This window comes from Cygnus atratus, chromosome 25, assembly GCF_013377495.2.
Source record: "Cygnus atratus isolate AKBS03 ecotype Queensland, Australia chromosome 25, CAtr_DNAZoo_HiC_assembly, whole genome shotgun sequence".
Taxonomy (NCBI): domain Eukaryota; kingdom Metazoa; phylum Chordata; class Aves; order Anseriformes; family Anatidae; genus Cygnus; species Cygnus atratus.
Genome location: NC_066386.1, coordinates 2,171,152 through 2,190,033, shown reverse-complemented (window position 1 = coordinate 2,190,033; position 18,882 = coordinate 2,171,152). Strand labels below are relative to the sequence as shown.

The 18,882-nt window shown below is 60.2% G+C and overlaps 2 protein-coding genes across 2 annotated transcripts; one reads left to right on the top strand and one right to left on the bottom strand.

The window, feature by feature from the left end:
* Positions 1–1,658: 1,658 nt before the first annotated feature.
* Positions 1,659–9,795, bottom strand: TUBG1 (tubulin gamma 1). The gene is made up of 11 exons (XM_035568521.2): positions 9,664–9,795; positions 9,060–9,172; positions 8,125–8,292; positions 7,836–7,904; positions 6,538–6,617; positions 5,802–5,928; positions 5,032–5,118; positions 4,638–4,787; positions 3,236–3,388; positions 2,787–2,948; positions 1,659–2,335 (listed from the first exon to the last, which is right to left on the bottom strand). The coding sequence occupies exons 1-11, from the start codon at positions 9,710–9,712 to the stop codon at positions 2,138–2,140; spliced, it is 1,356 nt and encodes a 451-aa protein (XP_035424414.1). The 5' UTR covers positions 9,713–9,795; the 3' UTR covers positions 1,659–2,137.
* Positions 9,796–9,944: 149 nt separating this feature from the next.
* On the top strand, positions 9,945–18,053 carry RETREG3 (reticulophagy regulator family member 3). The gene is made up of 9 exons (XM_035568523.2): positions 9,945–10,179; positions 11,060–11,166; positions 12,763–12,793; positions 13,895–14,021; positions 14,695–14,779; positions 15,228–15,365; positions 15,866–15,945; positions 16,157–16,289; positions 16,906–18,053. Exons 1-9 carry the CDS (start codon positions 10,001–10,003, stop codon positions 17,337–17,339), a joined length of 1,314 nt encoding a protein of 437 aa, XP_035424416.1. The 5' UTR covers positions 9,945–10,000; the 3' UTR covers positions 17,340–18,053.
* Positions 18,054–18,882: the final 829 nt, after the last annotated feature.

Genomic DNA, 18,882 nt, shown 5'->3' with positions numbered 1-18,882 from the left:
CCCGGCGGCCACGGAGGACGCTCCGGATGGACGGCGCGGGGAGGGCGAGCGGCGGGGTCCACGCCGACCCCCGGTGCCCCGCGCTCCCCGCTCCACCGTTGCCTTTCTGGTGATTTCCTTAATTTATTTCGAGACGCCCGCTCGCCCACGTCTCCCAGCACTTTCCCTGGAGGGGGCAGCGGGACCGCCGTGTTGCGGGCGCCCGGTGCTGGCTGCGCTCCCGCTTCCCCCGGCTGGTCCCCCCCACGCCGCCCCCCCCCAGGCCCGTCCCCTTCCCCTGTCCCCCTGGTGCCTTCGCCTCCAGCACTCGTGCTGCCCTTGGCGGCTCTGCCTCTGCCCTGGCTCCTTCCAGCCCCGTGGCTTTGCCCGGGCAAGGAGGTGCTGGGCAGCAGCGCAGCCGCCGTCCGTCCGTCTGTCCGTCCGCTGAACCCACCCTTCCTGGAAAGCTGCGGGCGGCTTTTGGCCGAGCCGCCTCGGGGACCAGCGCGCTCCTGCCGGGTGGCCCCGCGGTGGGGCTCGCGGTGCAGGGGTGGCCGGCCAGGGGGGGGGCGGCAGGGTGGGCTGGGCAGGTACGGCTGGGGCTCAGCCCCTTGGCATTGCCTCTGTAAAGTTTGTCGGTTCAGTCTTTGGGTTGTTTTGTTGTTGGTGTTGTTGTTGTTCGTTTTTTGTTGTTGTTGTTACTGTCGTTTTTTTTCGTTTTTTAAATAAATGCACAAAGGAAAAGCGGAGCCCTCCTGTCCCCCAGCCTGGCACCCGCAGCAGGCGCGGACGGCATCCGATCCCCGTGGGACAGCGAGGGCCCCATCCCGGGCGGCCCCCGTCCCGCGGGGAGGGATCGGCACAGCGTGTCCTTGGCGGGGCAGGGAGCCGCCGTCCCTGTGGCCAGCGCCGGGAGCCGGGCTCCTCGCTCTGCCCTTTGGCATTTCGTCAACAGCGCGGCCAGCGCTGCGGCTCCGCTTCCAGCTCCCCCCGGCACCCGCTGGCACTGGCTGCCCCGGCTGGGGGGGGGGGGGGGGGGGAACTGTCCCCGCAGCGGGCGCCTCCGCGGGGGCCGCTGCCAAGGAGGGCGTGGGAGCATCGGCGCTGCGATGGCCGGCGAGTATTTTTAGCCCGCTGCTCCGTGCCACACGGGCAGAGGAAACGGCGAATTCTCACCTTGGGCCGCCGGGGTTTGGGCCGGTGCCAGCGCCGCCCCGCACCCAAGGCGGTCACGGCCTGCCTCGCGGCTGCTGGCGTGGGGCAGGACCGGAGCCGGCCACACGCCGATGCCGGCCAGCCCCGAGCCCTTGGCCGATGGCACCCCGAGGGTGCCATCCCCTTCCCTTGGGGCCGGAGCGGTGGGGAGCCCTTTTTTTTTGTGGCCTCCCCCCCCCCCCCCCCCCCTTGCACGTGGCCTCACCCCTGTGAAACATTAACGCGGGCACCCGTGTGCGGGACAAGGCGGCGAAGGCAGGGCGGTGCCGGCGCCCGGTCAGCCGTGCCGGCAGGTCCTTCCAGTATTTCTGGCTCTGCTGCAGCTGCCACCCGGCTCCCCGGCCCTGCGCCGTGCAGGTGAGCAGCAGGAGCCCCTTGGGTGTTCGGCGAGGCGAGGCGAGCGCTGGCTTCTGGAGGCTTTGTCCGCGAGCTGCTTCTTAAGCTGCTCGCCGCAGGCAGGGGGGGTCAGTGCAGGAACAGCCTTTATTAAAGCAAAATAACCTACAAAAATATAGATACAGCCTGTGCCCCAGGCCTGATCTGGCGAAGGAGGAACAAGGCCCGTGCCCAGGGCAAGGACTGGCTCGGCCACGCAGAGCCCTCGGCCCCAGGACCCAGCTCTTTGGGCCAGGCCTGCTCCAGGCCCCCAGTTTTGCTCTCGCCCTCCTCCGTGCGAGCGCGTGCTCCCAGGGGAAGAGGTTTCCCTACCAGCAGCTGCCCCAGTCCCGTCCTGGGCCAGGGCACGCGGTGGAGCGGAGGCTGTCCCCTGCCAAGGGTCTTCAGGGGCCCTTCGAGGAAGGCGTGTGTGTGTGCAGCCGCTGCGGCGACTCCGGCTGCGACCGGGCAGCTCGGAGGGGTGCTAAAGGTGGGCGCAGCAGAGCCGAGCCCTGCCGGCGTGCGTGGGGGCGGCCGTGGGACCCTCCCGTCCCCGCGCACAGGGCGCTCACTGCTCCTGCGTGCCCCAGGAGATGTAGTCGGGGCGCGTGGCCGCGTGGTACTCGTCGATCAGCTGCTGCACGATCTCCCGGGAGTTGTCCAGCTCGTCGAAGTTGTCCTTGAAGATGTCCTCCTTGCGGAACTGCTCCAGGAAGGCCTCCCGCTTGCGCAGCTTGTCGTACTGCCGGCACGTCCGCTCAAACAGCTGGAGAGCGGCAGCGCGGCGGTCAGGGGGGCCGCGGGTCCCCGGGGAGCCCGCACGCAGAGCCAGCGGGATGGGGCCCTCGGCCTCCCCCGGCTGCTGCTCGGGAGGGAGGAGGGCGAGCAGCACCAGCTCCTGCCCGGCCGGCCTGCACCCAGCCAACGCTCGCCCTCAGCTCGTGCTCCTGAGGCTGCTTTAGCCCAGGAAGAAAGGAGTCGTGCTCCTGGGAGAGCAGCACCAGGGATGGGGACCCTGCCTACAGCGAGGAAGGCCGGGACCCCAGGCTGGAGCTGAACCTCGCCGTGCTGCAGGCGGCAACTGGCCCCCACCCCTCATCCGCAGGCCCTGCTGGGGCTTTGGGAAAGGCCAAGAGAAGGAACGTTTGTGCCTGGAAGGTGAGAACCTCAGCTCCGGGGTGCCGGTGCTGCCCGCGGCGCAGAGGGAAGGCACTCACCGAGGAGATGTTGGTGTGGTTTGCCATCATCAGGCCGCTGACGCGGTGTGCGGACGGCAGGTAGGGGGACTTGCGCGACAAAGCCACCTGGATGCTGGCAGGACCCCAGGGGATGAAGTTGGCCAGCTTTCTCTCCCGGATCCGCTGCAGGCTCTTGTGAACCTGGTGGGACGAGAGCAGCGAGGGGGAGAAAAGCGGTGGGCAAAGCAGCCCCGGGAGCTGCTCCTTGCGGGACGTATGACCTCAGAAAGGAGGATTTCAGCAAACAGCAGGGACAAATGGCCCTCCTGGGAAGTCAGGGCCCACGCAGGAGCAACCTGGAGCCAGTTCTCAGGCACCTCAGGCTCGCTGAGGGATCCCCATGCAGGAAGGGGGTGACTGTGCCCTTCCCACACCATTCCCTCGACCACCTGAAATGGCTGCGGTGGCTTATCCCCGCAGGAGCTCACCTGCGTGGGATCCACCTCCCCCTGGATGATGTTGAGGATGGCGATGTAGCAGTGGTTGGTCTGCCTGTCTCGCCCCGTGGACACCATCACGTTTTTAGGCTGCAGCAATCTTCTCATCACATCCAGAACCGTGGTTTTCCTCACGCTGGCCACCTGCAAGCGGCAGTCGGGGGTCAGAGGCGGCGGGTGCGCTGCTCCCTTGCCCTCCCGCTGCCCGGCACACGCACGCAGGAGCTGAGGGCAGCTGGAGGGAGAAGCCCTCGCCCCGGGGGATAGAGCCACATGCAAAGCTGCATGCAGGATGGGCAAATCCCCAAGCCACACCACAGGCACGGCCAGGCTGAGAGCAGCAGCAGCGACGAAGGCTCCAAGGAGGGAGCTGAGCTCCTCCAGCAGCACAGCGGGGGCTGAGGGGTGAAGCTCAGCCGAGCTCAGAGCGCCAGGGCCACGTTTCGTGTTGCTGCCACCAAGCGCCTGTCCTGCCCTGCTGCCAAGACGGGGAGCGGGGCTGGAGGAGAGGATGGGGTCGTTCCCCACTGCAGCCCACCCCATCGCTCCGCGGTGAGCCCGTGGGGGGCTGCAGCGGTCCCCGAGTGCTGTCAGCCTTTGCCAGCACCCAAAGGAGCGTGCCCGTGGCGAGGCCAGCTTGGCGGTGTGGCAGCCCAGGCCCCCTCCGAGCTGCTGGCTGAACCCCTCCCCGCACTCCTCCCTGGGAGGACAGATCACACACTCGATACCCTTTTCAGAGCCAGCAGTTTTTCAGATTTGCTTCTCTGAGTAACATCCTGAGGAAATGCACACAATGAGAGGAGAACAGCAGCTGTTAGCCCCGAGCAGAACTGAGACGCGGCCAACGCAGGTGAGTGTCTCAAAACAACACAGCCCCGGTCTCCCCTGCGGCCGGGGGTGGGGGGGCACGGGCTGGGGCCGAGCTGAACACGAGCGGCAGCATTTGATACAGCTGAAGGGTGACCATCCCTTCGGGGAAGGGGCTGACACCTGGAGACCACGCTCAGCCTCAGCATGACACCGACCAACAGCGTTCTGCCCCGCGTGGCCCGAGTTGGTGGCTCGCTGCGGTGACAGGCCTGGCAGGGCTGCTTCACTGGGCTCGCTCCGATCGTTTCTCAGGATGGCTTTTGCCGAATCAGACGTTGTCGGCTCTCCCAAAGCTGCCACCGCCGACCTGAGGCGTGTAGGAGGCAGCCCAGCACATGCACAGCTGCGGCACGCTCGGGCCGTCACGCGAGGTGGCTGCACGCCGATTAGGACCGAGCATTTACAGCTCACGCCACGGCTCCGGGGCTGAGGGGTGGCACCAGGCGAGCGTGGCAGCTCCCGCTGCCCTCGGGGAAAGGGAGGAGCCCCCTGGCGGGCTGCCTTACCCACTGGTCCGCCTTACCGACTGGTCCGTAGTGAGCGGCGTGTAGCCCGTCATGAGGAAGTGCAGCCGCGGGGTGGGGATGAGCGAGGCGATCAGCCCGATGAGGTCGTTGTTCATGTACCCGGGATACCTGAGCGTGGTGGTGCTGGCAGACATGATGGTGGAAACCTTGTGCGGGGGGGAGAGGAGCGGGTCACCGCGTGGCCACCGAGCATGTTCGAAGCCCGCTTCACGCAGCGGGGCCGAGGGAGGCTGGGGTGCCCAGGGAAATCCACCCCGAGGAAGGGCAGAGGGCTCTCGTTCACGGCTCCAGGCTGCCCGCCGTCACGCTGAGCCCGGGGAGCAGGCTCAAACCAAATTAAAAACCACCAGGAAAGCCCCGTGCCAGCTTCTCCAGCTTCTCCCTTCTCACCAGCTGGTTGATCTGGGAGAACGAGGGATTCTGAATGTGCAGCCGGTCTGTGGCGATCCGATTCAGGGCTGTGTTGTCTAGAACCACCTGCAAGAGGAAAAAATAAATTAAAAAAAAAAAAAAAAAAAAAAAAAAACCAGCTCCGTGAAGCCTAAAGGAGGCACCCAGAGGAAAAGAGGCAGCCCCGGCCACGTGGCTGAGGGCACCGGATCCCGCAGCCCGGCCCAGCGCGGGCCCCGAGCGCCGCAGCCCGGCCGAGCCCTCCCGCGGCAGGTGGCAGACGCTGGAAACCACGAGCTGACTCATTCGGGGAGCGTAACTGACACTGTCAATGGGAGCTCTGCCCTCCGCCTTGGCCCTGCTCCCCAGCGCTCTCCCGAAGAGCGCAGCCTCTGGGCCAGCACCTCACGGCAGCTTCAGCCTCGGCAGCTCCGGCAGAGCCTCCCCTGCCCTGCTACAGGGGCGGGGGTAAGCCGGGAGGGACGAGCGGGTGTCGTGGTTAGGAGCTGAGGTTGGGGGGGGGGGGGTGCGGGCTGGAGGTGCTGCGTGGTTGGGGCCTGCGGGTGCTGACAGCGCTGCTGGAATGGAGCTCAAGCGGCAGGCTGCAGCGCTGCAGGGGAAGCACGGCCAGCCCCTCGCTGCCACGGGAAAAATCTGCCGGATCCCGGGGGCAGAACCGCCGAGCAGGACAGCTCGGCAGGGGTCAGAGCAGCGTCCTCGCCCCCCTGAACCACCAAATCTGCCCGGTCTGAGCTGCTGGGGACCCTTACCACGCAGTCGGCGTTCTGAGTCAGCCTCTTCAGCGTCAGCAGGGAGTTGTAGGGCTGCACCACCACGTCGCTCATCTCGTCCTGGTTTGGGAAAACCGAGTAGGTCTCCACCAGCTTCTTGGGATACCTGGCGAGAAAGCCCAGCCCCCTCAAGGGTTAACAGGGCCAAGGCAGCACTCTCTCCTCCCACAAGCTCTCTTCGCAGTCTCCAGGGCTCAGGACAGCAGTGAGTCACCAGCGCTGCATGCCAGAGTCGGCTCCCAGGGAGGGAATTTGTCCCAGCAGTGCCTACCCCAGCAGCACGGGAGCAGGCTGCCAGACGGAGCTACAGGCAAGGCTGAGCCATCCGCAGGCTGATTAAGCAGCTGCTCGCAAGCCTTTTCAAGAGGCTGCAAGCTCCGACAGGCGGGGACGGCGGCTCAAAGCCCACAGCTAGAGCCTCCTCCCCTCCCCGGCGCGCTCAGGGCGGCAGAAGGCAGCTGCCTGCTAAGAAGGGCCGAGGGAAGGCAGCGCTGGGACGGCGCGAGCCCAGCTCCAGAGCCTCTGTAGTCCCCAGGCGTATCAGGAGCCATCCCTTCCCCGGGCTCTTCGCCAGGGATTGCACAAGACAGTGTTTGGGTGGGGGCGGTGGCCCGGGCTCTGAGTCAGCTCTCTCCAGCTCTCAGCTCTGGCCGGGTGCCCGGGCCTGGGCCAGGCTCTGCTGCGGTGCGGGAAGGGGACGGGGCCGAGCGCTCACCTGTCATTCAGCCTCTCCAGGAGGTAGGAGCCCAGCCCCGAGCCCGTCCCGCCGGCGATGGAGTGGCAAAGCACAAAGCCCTGGGAGGAAGCAGAACGAGGTCCGGGTCAGCCCCGAGAGCAGGGCAGAGGCGCGCTGCGACGCCGCTGGCGGCAAGGGTGAGAACCTCCCTCCGTGGCCAGGGCTGCAGGGAGGGAGCTGGAGGCCGGCAGAGCTTAGCCCTGGCTCCTCCAGACCGCACGCTCGTCGCGCCACTTCTGCCAGCGGGGGAGGAATCCACTTCTCTGCACGCACCACAACGTACGAGCGCTGCTCAGGAGCCTCCTGGATTCCTCCCAGCCCAAACCAGGCTTCAGAACAGCTCAGACGTCACCTTCAGGACCCAGGTGGTCACACAAAATGGACGCAGACCTTCTCAGCCCTTTCCCTGGGCGAGCCTTCCCGGGTCTCTGAAGCCAAACTCCCTCTACCTAACTTCAGGGCAGCTCCCCCGCCTTTGCGGCAGGTCCCACGACCCGCTCTTGGAGCTGCCAGCTTATTTGCAAACCGCATTTTCCCTTTCTCTGTTGCCATGTGACAGCCCGACACAAACACCAGCGAGCCGTGTCTGTCCCCACGCAGAAACTGGGTTTACGCGACGGCAGCCAAGGTCCTGCCAGAGGCAGACGGCAGGGCAGCCTGAAAGCTGTCTCCAAGCTCTTGGTGTCCCTGGTGCCCCTTCGATCCAGCTAGAGAGAGAACGGAGCTGCCGCCGTCCACGTTCGTTCTGTGGATTTCAGGGCACTCAGCAACCCTGCTGCTGTTTAAACCCCGTCCTGCCGGCACCCTGCGGCTCCCTCCGCTGCTGCAGGCGTGGAGGAGCAGCAGGGGCCTCGTTTCAGCGCAGCCCTTCCCACCCCCAAGGACCTTCACCGGAGGAGGAGCCAGAAGAAGGGCAGCAGGCCTGCTGCTTCAGCTGATGCGGGGGAGAGCCCCGGGACGGGGGTGGAACAGGGAAAGGAAAAAGCAGGATAATGCCGGGAACTCCTCCTGCAGGCTAGGTCCTGGGGGAAGCAGCATTTGGGGCAGAAAAATGCCCCACACAGTACAACGATTTCTGGGGAAGCCTGGTAAATGTAGTAGCGACAGAAAAGACCTCGCTTCCCCAGCTCCCCTCCCTGCTCGCTGTCTGCTCAGCACCTCAGCAACCCGAGCCAGTCTGCGTGCTCTGAAGGACTGAGCTTGACCTCATAAAACACCAGCCTGGCGCTTAAAACACCAGGCAGGGCAGCCGCAGCCAAAGTCCTCCATTTACTTACTTCCAAACTGTCGCTCCCATCAGCCTCTCTGTCTATTATGTCGAAGATATCTTCGTGGATTTTTTCTCCCTGCAAAAGAGACCGGAATGGGATTTGTTTCTTCCCCGCCAAGTCTGGCCGGCGACGCGATCCCGTACCCAGGGCGCCCCAGATCGTCAGCCCTAAGTCCCTGCTGAGCGGCGTGGTGCTCTGCGGAACCTGCTGGCCTGACGTGAGCAAGGCCGTGGCAAAGCCTCGTGCCCCAAATGCGCGACCCGCGCTCGCGCGCGGGGGCACCAGAGCCTGGTACCTGCGAGAAGCCGCTGGCCCAGTTGTTCCCAGCTCCGCCTCCGTGCTCGGACAGGTAGATGTTTTCTGGGTTGTAGAGGTTGGCGTAAGGGGAGTTCAGGATGGAGTGGATGACTCGGGGCTCCAGGTCCAGCAGCACAGCTCGCGGGATGTAGTGCTCGTCATCTGCCTGTAAGGAGGAGCAGGGAGATCAGGACGCAGCCGCGGCTCGGCGCGGCTTCTTACTGCGGGGAAGCCGCGACTGAGCGTGCCACCCCCTGGCCGCAGGAGAGCACAACACGGCCGGGGTCTGCCGGAGGGAGAGGAGGAAGAGGAACTCGTTATGTCTGTATGTCACGGAGCCCCTTTACGTGCCTCACAGCGTCCCCCGAGCGCAGAGGGCTGGCTCTCCCCTAGCGGGCCGGCCCTCCCGGCAGTTAGGCGCTGCGGTGTGAGACGGGGCAGCCCCAGCCTGACGCCCTGCCTCCCCACCGCGTCCATTCCAGCACCCGGGGCAGGGCCGGGAGGGCTGGCAGCGTGCTGGCGGCAGGAGCGGGGCTCACGCTGCCGCCGGGACAAACCACGGGGGCCGAGGCAGCGCGGCCGTCCCCAGCGGGGGGCTGCTGAGGACAGAGCTGGAGCAGCCGGGACAGCTCTGGAGGCATTCCTTGGGGCAAGGTGCAGCGCCCAGAGGGGCAGGGTGCAGCACCCATCGGTGCAGCACCCAGCGCTGCAGCACCCAGCGCCCATCGGCACAGCACCCAGCGTTGCAGCACCCATTGGTGCAGCACCCATCAGTGCAGCGGCGCGGCACCCAGCACCCAGCACCTATCGGCACAGCACCCAGCACCCATTGGAGCAGCACCCATGGGCGCAGCACCCAGCGCTGCAGCACCCAGCACCCACGGGCGCAGCACCCACCGGCTCGGCACGCCGGGGCCGTGCCCCCGCGGGTACCTGGTAGAAGAAGACGTCCTTGCGGTCGGTGCCCTCGGTGGCGAACTCCTCCACGATGCCCTCGGGGCTGATGCCGTGCTCGGCGCAGAGCTGCTTCCAGAACTCGAACCCGACTGCGGGCAGCGGGGGGGGGGGGGAACGGGGTCATTGGGGTGGGGGGGCTGCAGGCCCCGCCCCTTCCCCAAGCCCCGCCCCCGGCCCCTCAGCAGGCCCCGCCCCCTGCATCCACACCCCCCCACGGCTGGCCCCGCCCCTGGCACTCCGAAGCCCCGCCCCCGGCAGACCCCGCCCCCCGCGCCCTACCTGCTCGCCAGGCCCCGCCCCCTGCAGCCCCGCCCTCTTCAAATGCCCCGCCCCTTCCCAAAGCCACGCCCTTTTCCCCACCCCCAGCGCATGCCCCGCCCACGACACCCCGAAGCCGCGCCCCACCTCAGACCACGCCCCCTCCCCAGGCCACACCCCTTCCAAAAAGCCCCGCCCCCGCCCCAAGCCCCGCCCCCTCCCTCACAGCGGCCCGGCCCCGCCCGGGGCCCGCTCTCCCGCCCCGCCCCGCCCCGCCCCGGCCCGCCCCGGCCCCGCCGCCGCCCCCGGCCCCGCCGCTCACTCTGGTTGCCGCACTGGCCCAGCTGCAGCGTGATGATCTCCCGCGGCATGGCGCCCGCCGCTCCGCTCCCCTCCCGCCTCCCCTCCGCCGCCGCCGCCGCCTCCCGCCCGCCGCCACGGGCACTGCGCCTGCGCGCCGCGCACTTCCGCCACGCCGCCGCTGCCCCCTCCCCCCGTCTCCCGCCCCCCTCGCGGCGCCCCGGCAACGCGCGTGCTCCCTCCCCGGCCGCCTCCACCGCGCCTGCGCCAACATGGCGGCGCCCAGCGCGGCTCCGGCCCCCTTGCCCCTGGCGGCCGCCATGTTGGCGGCGGCCGGATGTTGATGCCGTGAGGGAGCCATGGCGGCGCGGCCCGGCGGGGCCGGCGAGCGGCGGCGGCGGGTGGAGGAGCTGAGCGCGGCGCTGCGGGGCCGCCTGGGGCCCTACGAGCCGCTGCTGAGCTCCGTGCAGGCCGCGCTCGTGTGGGAGCGGCCGGGCCGCAGCGCCCTGTGGTGGGCGGCGGCGCACGGCCTCTTCTGGTGAGCGGCCCCCGGGGACCGCGGGGGGCGGGCAGGGCCCAACCGGGCGGCGGCGGCGGCGGCTCCCGGGGGGAGGCTCCGGGCCCTGCTGGGCCCTGACGGGGTGGGGAGAGCCGGGGGGGGGAAACTGAGGTGGTTTGGTGCGCGTGGGGCCCTGGCAGCGAGCCCTGGAGGGGGCAGGGGGCTGGGGGCTGGGGCGGGGGGGGCAGCCCTGGAACCCCCGGGCAGGGCCCCCAAAGCCCCGGGCAGGGTCCTTGAAACCCCGGGCAGAGCCCCGGAACCCCGGGCCGAGCCCCTCGGTGCTGTAGGGGTGCGCTCTGTGCCCCCCAGTCCTGCCCCTCGCAGGGTTTGGGGAGCGCTGCCTCCTCCTCAGAGCCCTTCCCAGAGCCGGCCGGTTACGGTTTGGGGTTTGGGCTGCGAGCCGAGCTGCTAGGCGAATGAACAGTTTGACTTTGTGACCTGTTTCTGCGTACAACAAGTGCTGGAAGCGCTGAGCTCTGCTTTAGTTTTGTCCCTCTCAGCATGTTTTCCTCGCTATCTAAAAGCATAAAAGCAGCCAGCAGAAATTAAGCTGTTAGGCGAACAGCAGAGGAAGGGCAGTAGGCTCTGCTCGCCTCTGGCAGGTGAGCTGTAAATGAGGGTGGTTGTGCTAGAAATGACACAAGCTCGTGTTTTTACGGGTCCATAAAACATTCTCAAGGCAGCTGCGAGATAAGCTCCTGGCCCAGGCAGCGCGGGCAGGCTGAACGCTGGCTGATTGCTGCTTGCTTACTTCTCTCTTGCTGTAGCTGTTACCAAGTTTTGAGGGTGGTTTGTGTCTCCTTTCGTATGCGTCGCGCAGATCTTGCTGGTTATTTACCTGTTCGTTTCTTCCCCGTAGGTTCTTTGCTCTGACTTCCCTTCGACTGGTGTTCCTCGTTGCGTTCACTCTTATTGTAGTAGTTTGTATAGATCAGTGGAAGAACAAAATCTGGCCTGAAATTGGAGGTAAGTTGCAACGTTTAAGTTAATACCGGAAAACTAAGTACTGTATGTAGATCTAGAGTGTGCAACGTTTGGAGTGAAAGAGGTAGAATCCAGCGTGTGGAGTTAAATAGGTAAAATCCAGGGCTTTTTTCTTTTGTCAGTCTGGAAGCAGGCAAGAATGCTGTAGGCACGGTCTTCCTGGAGTTGCTCTGGGAAGTCCTAACCGATGTAAATAATAAGAGGGTTTTTTTTTGGCCAGTGTCTCATAACCTTCAGAGTTTCCCCTTCCATTTTGCTCTGTAGAGACTTGAGATCTTTTAACACGTTATGAAGTAGCCTACTTGTTTGTGACGCTTCTGTTTGTGGGATGTCACCCCAGGCTCTTGTTCGCTCGTCAGGTGTGCTTTTATGGCGTGTTGGAATATTAGCCGGTTTGGGCTTTTGTCTTCTCTGTCTAATTTTAGTGAAGCACAAACTATTCTTGAGTTACAAGGAAATTATCTCCGCAACTTGTGTTTGTATGGAATATTCTGCTAAGAGAAGAACTCTAGAATAAAGAGAGCATTTCACTAAATGGTAATGTTTGAAACAGCTGGTGTGTGTGAATTAGGGCAGGTGTTGAAGCAGTGACTCATCTTCGACGCGTTCAATATAGAAGCAAGACGTTTCAGTTTCAAAAATTCACTATAAAAGCAAGCGTTTATGGAATACGTCTGGATTTCTCCTCAGATTCGGTAATAAATCAGCTTCATGTTTTAGGACAAAGCTGAGTCCCAGCCTTGCCTACAAAGTAGAGAATTCGTTAAAGGGAGAGGCATCTTAACGGCTGTTAATTAAATTAGTCTTAAGCTTTCGGGGAACAAAGCAGTTCTTTTTCTCATTTGTAATAGTAATGTACTCATGAATAATACCGATCCTAGCAGGATTTTGTTGCTTTTGCCTGGTCAGATGGCTTCTGAAGCTGTGTATGTGGTTTGCATGCTCCCAGAGAGAGTTCTGTAACTAATGAGCAGGTTCTACCCCAGCTTTTGTGCCTCAGCCTGAATTCTGCGTAGTTCTCTGGAAGCCATTAAAGCTTCGCTCGGTTCCTGCCATCAGCTTTCTGCAGGCTTTATAACTGAAGTGTTCTTACTGGTGAGGGAAGCGTGGAGAGTTATCCGCCCGGCTCCCACGTAACCTTGATTTAAACTCGTCAGGAGAACTGGTACCTCCCCGGGTCACTTTTCAAATCCCGGCCTGGGTGAGAAAATATCAAAAGGCTTAAATCTGATGCCTCCGAACAAGCAAGCTGTTTGTCCTTCGCCTTCTGGGTGTGTGCCGGGGAAGGGAGGGAGATAAAAGTGGTATTTCGTGCAAATACCTGTTACTGCAACCAGAGCAGCCTTCCAGGTGCTGTCCGACAAGTCCGAGGAGCAGCAAGGAGGCTCTCTTGCAGTCTTGTACCGTCACTGGACAAATTCAGAATGTGTCACGGAGTGATGCGCCTCTGGTTCTTAACAGTTAGTGTCTTTTCCAGGCATCTCCCAACTCATTAAAGCTTTACTTAAATCCCAAGAGCTAAGCATTCTTGTGGCAAATTCCTTGCAACTAATGTCCTGTCTGTTCTTAATGTTTTAGTGGCAAGACCTGACGACTTAGACAATGAGAGGTAGGAAACTAATTGAATCCTCTGCTCTTTGGTACTTTGCTGTGATCCCGTGTAATTATTACCTGCACGTGCTTGGAACGTTGGCTCCTTAGAGAGGAAGGAAGGGGAGTAGGGAGCTGCTCGATGGAGTGAGGATGGAGCCCTCCGTCATGCTGTTGTGACAGGTTCTTGACTTGCCCAAGCCACTGTGTTAGACTTAATCTCTGCCTGCTTGAGTGTTGTAAAACGTCCACCGCCACTTCCCCTTGCACCCCCGAGTTGGAGGTGCTGCCTGAAAACCAATTCCTTTTGCGTGGGTCTCCAGCAGTAGGAAAACAAGCGGGGGTTTTGTTGGAAACGGAGAAATCTTCTGAGAGTAGACCTGGAACGTTTAAAGAGGCATTTCCCAGAAGCCGTTCCCGCATAGTTCTGATCTGACTGCAGCTTTAATAATGGTGGGTTGAGAAATGTTTGGGTGTTGCCTTACTAATTACACCTTCCTCTCTCTGGCACACCTTTCTGCCTGCTTGTGCTGCCCGGCCACACTCAGATGCTCAGCTCTTGATTAAATCACTCGAGCTGTTGCCAGATAAGTTTGTTTGTTTACTGCGAGAGGCCCAAATGCAAAAGGAATTGCTATCCCTAAGCTTCAGGTACCCGTGACTAGCAGTTAAGAAGCACTAATGGAACCCGCCAAAGATAATACCTCCGAAGCAACTGAACGTATTAAGTAAGGTACAAGGCTGCTCGGAAACCTCATGCTGAATTTTTGGGGGTTGCCGTTGACCAAGTCGATGCAGAGAAAGCAGGTGGCTTCGCTTGATTTGCTTCTGCCGCGCCCCTTCCCTCCGGTAGTGTGGAAACTCTAGTCTAAGACGACAGGTTGAATGACTCAAATCGCTGCTCCTCAGCTGCTGTGGGAGAGCGGAGACGCCTGCAGAAGGGGGCGAAGAACGCCGCTTTTGGCAGGGCGGTGTTCTGAGAGGCAGGCTGACACTCACCTCTAGAGCCGAGCAGCTGGGAGAGGAGAAAGTGGTATTGCGGCAAGTGTTTGTAACGAGGGACGTCTGCCCTGAATCCGATGCAGTAACGTCTGTTGCTGATTTTTTCCCTTCGCTGCAGCTGGGGATACGTCCACCCTCGGCTGCTCGGAGTGCCGGAACTTTGTCACCATTTGGCTGAAGGATGGGTGACGGGGACCAACTTCTTAAATAACCTCTTCGTTTTCAAGAGGCAAAGCCCTGGCAAGGTGAGAACGTACAGACGCTAGCAAATGACATCGCTGTCCAGCCTCTGCTGGTATCCTTTCGTGATGGCATCCGGCGCTGGCTGAATGCGTTCCAAACAGGGGAGGTTACCATGGGAAGTCTCCCGGCTTGGCATGGCTGTGAAGTGGTGGAGAGGAATAGAAAGCGCAGGCAGAGTGATCGTGTGGAGGAGGGAGGAGAAAACAAGCGTTGGCATGTTGGTTGCGCTAGTGAAGCGGAAACAGAGCTGCTCCTTCTGTAGGTTTCTAGCTTTTTAAAGTGTCTGTCAAATGCATCGCCCTCATTGGATTTTAACAGGCAGAAAAAGCGTCTTTTTTCTGGTTTTGTTTTTGAGGCTTATGCAACGAGGAACCCGTAACTGCATTTGCGTTGTTCACTGTGCAAGAGTTCTATCTCCTTCAGTCCCTTCCTCGCTTTTAGCATACCTGCTTTGGGAAGCTCCCTGTGATCCCAGGCAAGAAACTTTGCTGGGCCTGTGGCTCTGAAGGCAGATACTCCCTGAGTCTGTTCTAGTCCTGGAACGGGGTAGCGCTAGGAAGGCTTGGCTGTTGTTAAATTACAACTTTAGCTAGAATTCTGCCGGGAGCAAGATGGTCAAGAAGTGAGTGGTTCCATTGCTTAACCCTGGAAACTCACCGTCTCCCATGTCTCCAGTTTTGCCTTCTAGTCTGTGGAGTCTTTACTTTCCTGGCTGTTCTGGGCCGGTATGTCCCTGGACTCCTGCTCTCATACTTGCTGTGTAAGTAGAAGATCCCTGTGCCAAATACAGACTTGAAAAATGAAAAAGGGGTAGAAACGAGTAGGATCTGATTGTCCGAGGAGTAGGGCTCTGCTCCAAAGAGAGCAGCAACCATTCCCGCTCCAAAGGAAGGGTCACGTTAATGGCTTTAAAATTTAAAATAATACGCTCTGCCTAGAATGTGGTGGTTCCTGTCCAGGACTCTAAGGTCTCTGGTCCGGACAGAACATGTTGGAGTGGTCATTAACGATAGATCCGAGCACTGAAAGGTTGGCCTCTCCGTTTTGTTACGGTGGCAGAGGTGATTGCACCAACTCTGAAGCAGCATCACCTTCAGTACCCAGATCTTGCTCTCTGGATACGTGTGATGCTGCATCACAACGTGGGCAAGGTGTTTGCCAGGTAGCGTACCGTACAGGCTTCTCATCGGCCTTCCCTCTTCCCTCAGTGCTCTTCGTCCTGCTGTGGCCCCTGGCTGTGTACCACAGGCTGGGGCACCGCATGTACCTGAAGCTGGAGCCGGCTCTGCAGCGGCTGGATTTCAGTGTTCGAGGCTACATGATATCAAAGCAGCGGGAGAAGCAGCGTAAGTTTCTAGAGGGTGTTTCTGGCCCTTCGGACGCTGATGCTTGGTACCTGAACCCATCTGTAAACCCAGCCTCCGGTCGTGGAGCGGGATAGCCCTGCACGTCTCGCGTGGCAGTCACTCCGGTTCCCTTGGCAAATACTTGCGAGTACTTTGGGGAGGAAGCGAGGCAGCTCTGCCTGCGCAGGAGTCTGCCAGTGAGCGCACGGCGTGAGCTCTTCATGGTGCTGAGCTGCGCCATTTCTCAGCTGTCAGAACGGTGACAGAACTGTTGCAGTTGTGCCGAGTCCTTCCTCCTTTCAGTGCAAGGTTGCTGCTAAGCGTGTTCATCTCAGCAAAAGACCTGCAGCAGCCCAAGTCAGAAATGATCCCGCTGCTCTGTTGAGGAACCAAGTATGCTGTGTTATGTCCGAGCCTGCCAATTTATTTATTTATTTATTTATTGCTGTAAGACCTCTGTGCTAACAGCAATAATAAGCTTCGACTCTGGTTTCTGACAGTGCGTCACCGATCCCTGAATCAGGAGGGCACGGATGATGGGAGTGACAGTGAAGAGGAGCTTGCTGCTTTCTGTCCCAAGGTAACGAACTGTACCTGAAGGTTCTGGGTACTGTGGGTGTCCAGAACTGCTTGTACCAACTGCAGTCTCCTAGGCTAGGCAGTAACGTGTGAAACGAGCCTCAGATACCAGCCTCCCATGAGGACTGGGTTTAACTGGCAGCCACCGGATCACGGCACAGGAATTAGCTTTCCAGTATTTAATGTTTTCTATTGTATCTCCTGTTTCAAAGCTGGATGACTCCGTGGTTGCCAAGGAACTAACCATCTCTGACTCGGAGCATTCAGATGCTGAGGTTTCCTACACTGAGAACGGGATGTTTAACCTCTCAAGGGGCCAGACTCCACTGACGGAGGGATCAGAAGGTGAGAGGAAACTGGCGGCTCCTCAGAGGTGTGGAATGCCGAGCAGGCACTGGTGTGACAGGTTGGAGGGAGGCCGTGCGTCCCCTTCTGTCCTTGAGGTCTAGCTGTTTGATGTCTGTTGCTGGCCAAGATGAGGTGAAACTGCCTGTTTTTTCAGAGCGGAGCTTCCTTCTTAATTCCTGTGGCGCTTCGGTACAGCAATTTCGGCTGCTCTTCAAGGGCAGATCCAGCTCTACCAGCCTTTGACCGCAGGGATACGTGTTGCAGCACAGCCTCTGTCACCGTGACCGACCTGTCCCTCTGGTCATGTCATTATAGCACAGACGCAACCAGCTCGGCCTGTCCACGACCCTTCTGCACCCCCTGCTTATCTGCTGAGTGAGCGAGAGGGTGGTTTCCTCTTGGTCAGCCCCTGCATTCCTTGAGAGTGAGCTGGGAGGTAGGCAGGCACCCAGAATAGCTATGTGAGGGGGAGATTAAAGAGAGCTCGATGTGGAGATGGTAGGAGACAGTCTGTCTTGGTGAGGGAACGGCCCAGATTTTGAGTGCTGTGCCGTCCTTGCCTGCAGGGCGTTTGGCATGTGCTGTGTATTTAAAATACTCTCTCCTCTTCTAGACCTGGATGGTCACAGTGACCCAGAAGAATCTTTCGCCAGGGATCTCCCTGACTTCCCTTCCATCAACCCAGAAGCGACTGGCCTAGACGACGAAGACGACACCAGCATTGGGATCCCGAGTCTGGCTTACCGCCCGCAAGGAACGGGAGAGCTGCATTTCCCCTCTTACCAGGAAGACGCCGCTGCACTGCCGTCTGTACAGAATCTCACTGACAACATAGCTGGGTTTGTCACCAGAGGGATGATACAGCTCGCGCTGTCAGGAACCGCTCAGCCAGGCTCTTCGCACAGTGACAATCCCCAAAGAGGTGCAAAGACTTACCTCAGGACGGCCAGCTCGGACTTGGACACTGATGCGGAAGGGGATGACTTTGAACTGCTGGATCAGTCTGAGCTGAACCAGCTGGATCCTGCTGGCTCACGGGGCCAGTAAGCAATCACATCCCCTCCTTTCTGGTTTTCTGTTGTGCGTCGTGGAGGGGAATCCTGGAAGGAAAAAGCATTGCACAGTTCTCTAGATTGTCTCCCGTGTGAGCGCGAGTGATAACGACAACCAGTCCTGGCTGGGAACACCACTGTGACCCGTGACTCTGTAGCCTCGCTTGGATTTTAAAATAAACCACGCTGGTAATTCGTAGGGAAAAGGTGTTGATGTGATGGCTCCACAATCACCCATGCGTTGCCCTGCAGTGTCTGCCAGGACGCTGCTTGCTCCAAATTTCCTCACCTAAGACAATAAATCTGGTCTGCAGCCTGGAGACCACTAATCAGACTGAATTAGCGTCACTGAGAACAATCTGGAAGCCGACCTTCCGGGGCTGATACACGACAAGGTGAATGGGACTGGTTTCCCCTCAGACTTAGCGTCTAGGACTTAATGCTGTTCTGTCTTTAAGACAACCCTTTCCTGCTCCTAAAATGTGCACAGAAACCCCGATTCTTCTCTCCCAGCAATATCCAGCTCTGGGTAGAATCAAACACCTTGCTCCTCTCGTGGACGTGATGGCGTACGGCCACAAATGTTTGTACTCGTAACGACCACTCATCTCCAGCTCAAGCTTTCTAGTGATGCTATTTTGTAAGAGACGTAATGGCAATAAGACATCTACTGTGATGACTAGAGTCCTGCAAAGAACATCTACGTGTGGCAGCTGTTCTTGTGTTGCTTTCTTAAAATACCGGGCTAACAATTTACTAAAAATCCCCCGTGTTATTCCCGAACACGTTCGGCATGGACAGTAGCAATACTACATTTCCCCTGACACTGCCTCGTAGGGAACGACTAGGGAGAGGTTTTCTGGAGGAGGGAAGAAGCAGAGCTGGCCTGCTCGGCCTCTTTTGTTCTGGGCCCCTTTCACAGCTTTGTGTAGCTGGGAACCTGCCGGTAGGAATCGAGCAGAGGACACCAGCTCAAACCGCGAGTGACTGAAGAGCTTGTAGCTGCTGTGGGCACTTAAACAAACCAGCAACCTATAGGGGAGAGGCGTTCTGTAAGCTGGGTGGCCCGAGCCTTCCAGCCCCTTCCGACTCACTGAGCTTTCCCATTGCTTTTTCTAAGCCATAAAAAACTGATACAGATCACATTTGTGCAGCAAACAACTTACCTCTTCAGGGAAACTCCCACAGATGTGCTTCTTCTTGTCTAAATCTGCTTGCCTGAAAGTGTTGGCCGTACAGATGCTTAGACTGTCTTGAATTAAGGAGGCATGGGTGAGGTGGAGGCTTTATTAATTTTATACTAGCGTAAATCTTTGTTTTGGCCTTGCAAGGACAAGCTGTCACCTGATAAAATGTCAGCCTACTTTGGGATCTGAAGTAAAGAGCCTGTCACAAACCACTAGGAGAGCTGGGTGATACCAAACGACCAAGCCTGTGTGTTACACGTGCACTCAACAGTTTGAAACCCAGTTCTCGTTTCACCTTGGGATCCCCGAGTTCCCTGGGAGCCGCTGGCTGCTCTCCAGCCTCCTCTCGTC

What these genes read in the sequence shown, in the direction of transcription:
- TUBG1 (XM_035568521.2), bottom strand. Translation starts at nt 9,712, where the DNA reads ATGCCGCGGGAGATCATCACGCTGCAGCTGGGCCAGTGCGGCAACCAG. An exon ending in CTGGAGAGGCTGAATGACAG is followed by an intron (nt 5,929 to 6,537) that starts GTGAGCGCTCGG and finishes CTTTCTCGCCAG; the next exon opens with GTATCCCAAGAAGCTGGTGG. An exon ending in GGGAGGTGGATCCCACGCAG is followed by an intron (nt 2,949 to 3,235) that starts GTGAGCTCCTGC and finishes TCGTCCCACCAG; the next exon opens with GTTCACAAGAGCCTGCAGCG.
- RETREG3 (XM_035568523.2), top strand. Translation starts at nt 10,001, where the DNA reads ATGGCGGCGCGGCCCGGCGGGGCCGGCGAGCGGCGGCGGCGGGTGGAG. An exon ending in AGAGGCAAAGCCCTGGCAAG is followed by an intron (nt 14,022 to 14,694) that starts GTGAGAACGTAC and finishes CCATGTCTCCAG; the next exon opens with TTTTGCCTTCTAGTCTGTGG. An exon ending in AAAGCAGCGGGAGAAGCAGC is followed by an intron (nt 15,366 to 15,865) that starts GTAAGTTTCTAG and finishes GGTTTCTGACAG; the next exon opens with TGCGTCACCGATCCCTGAAT.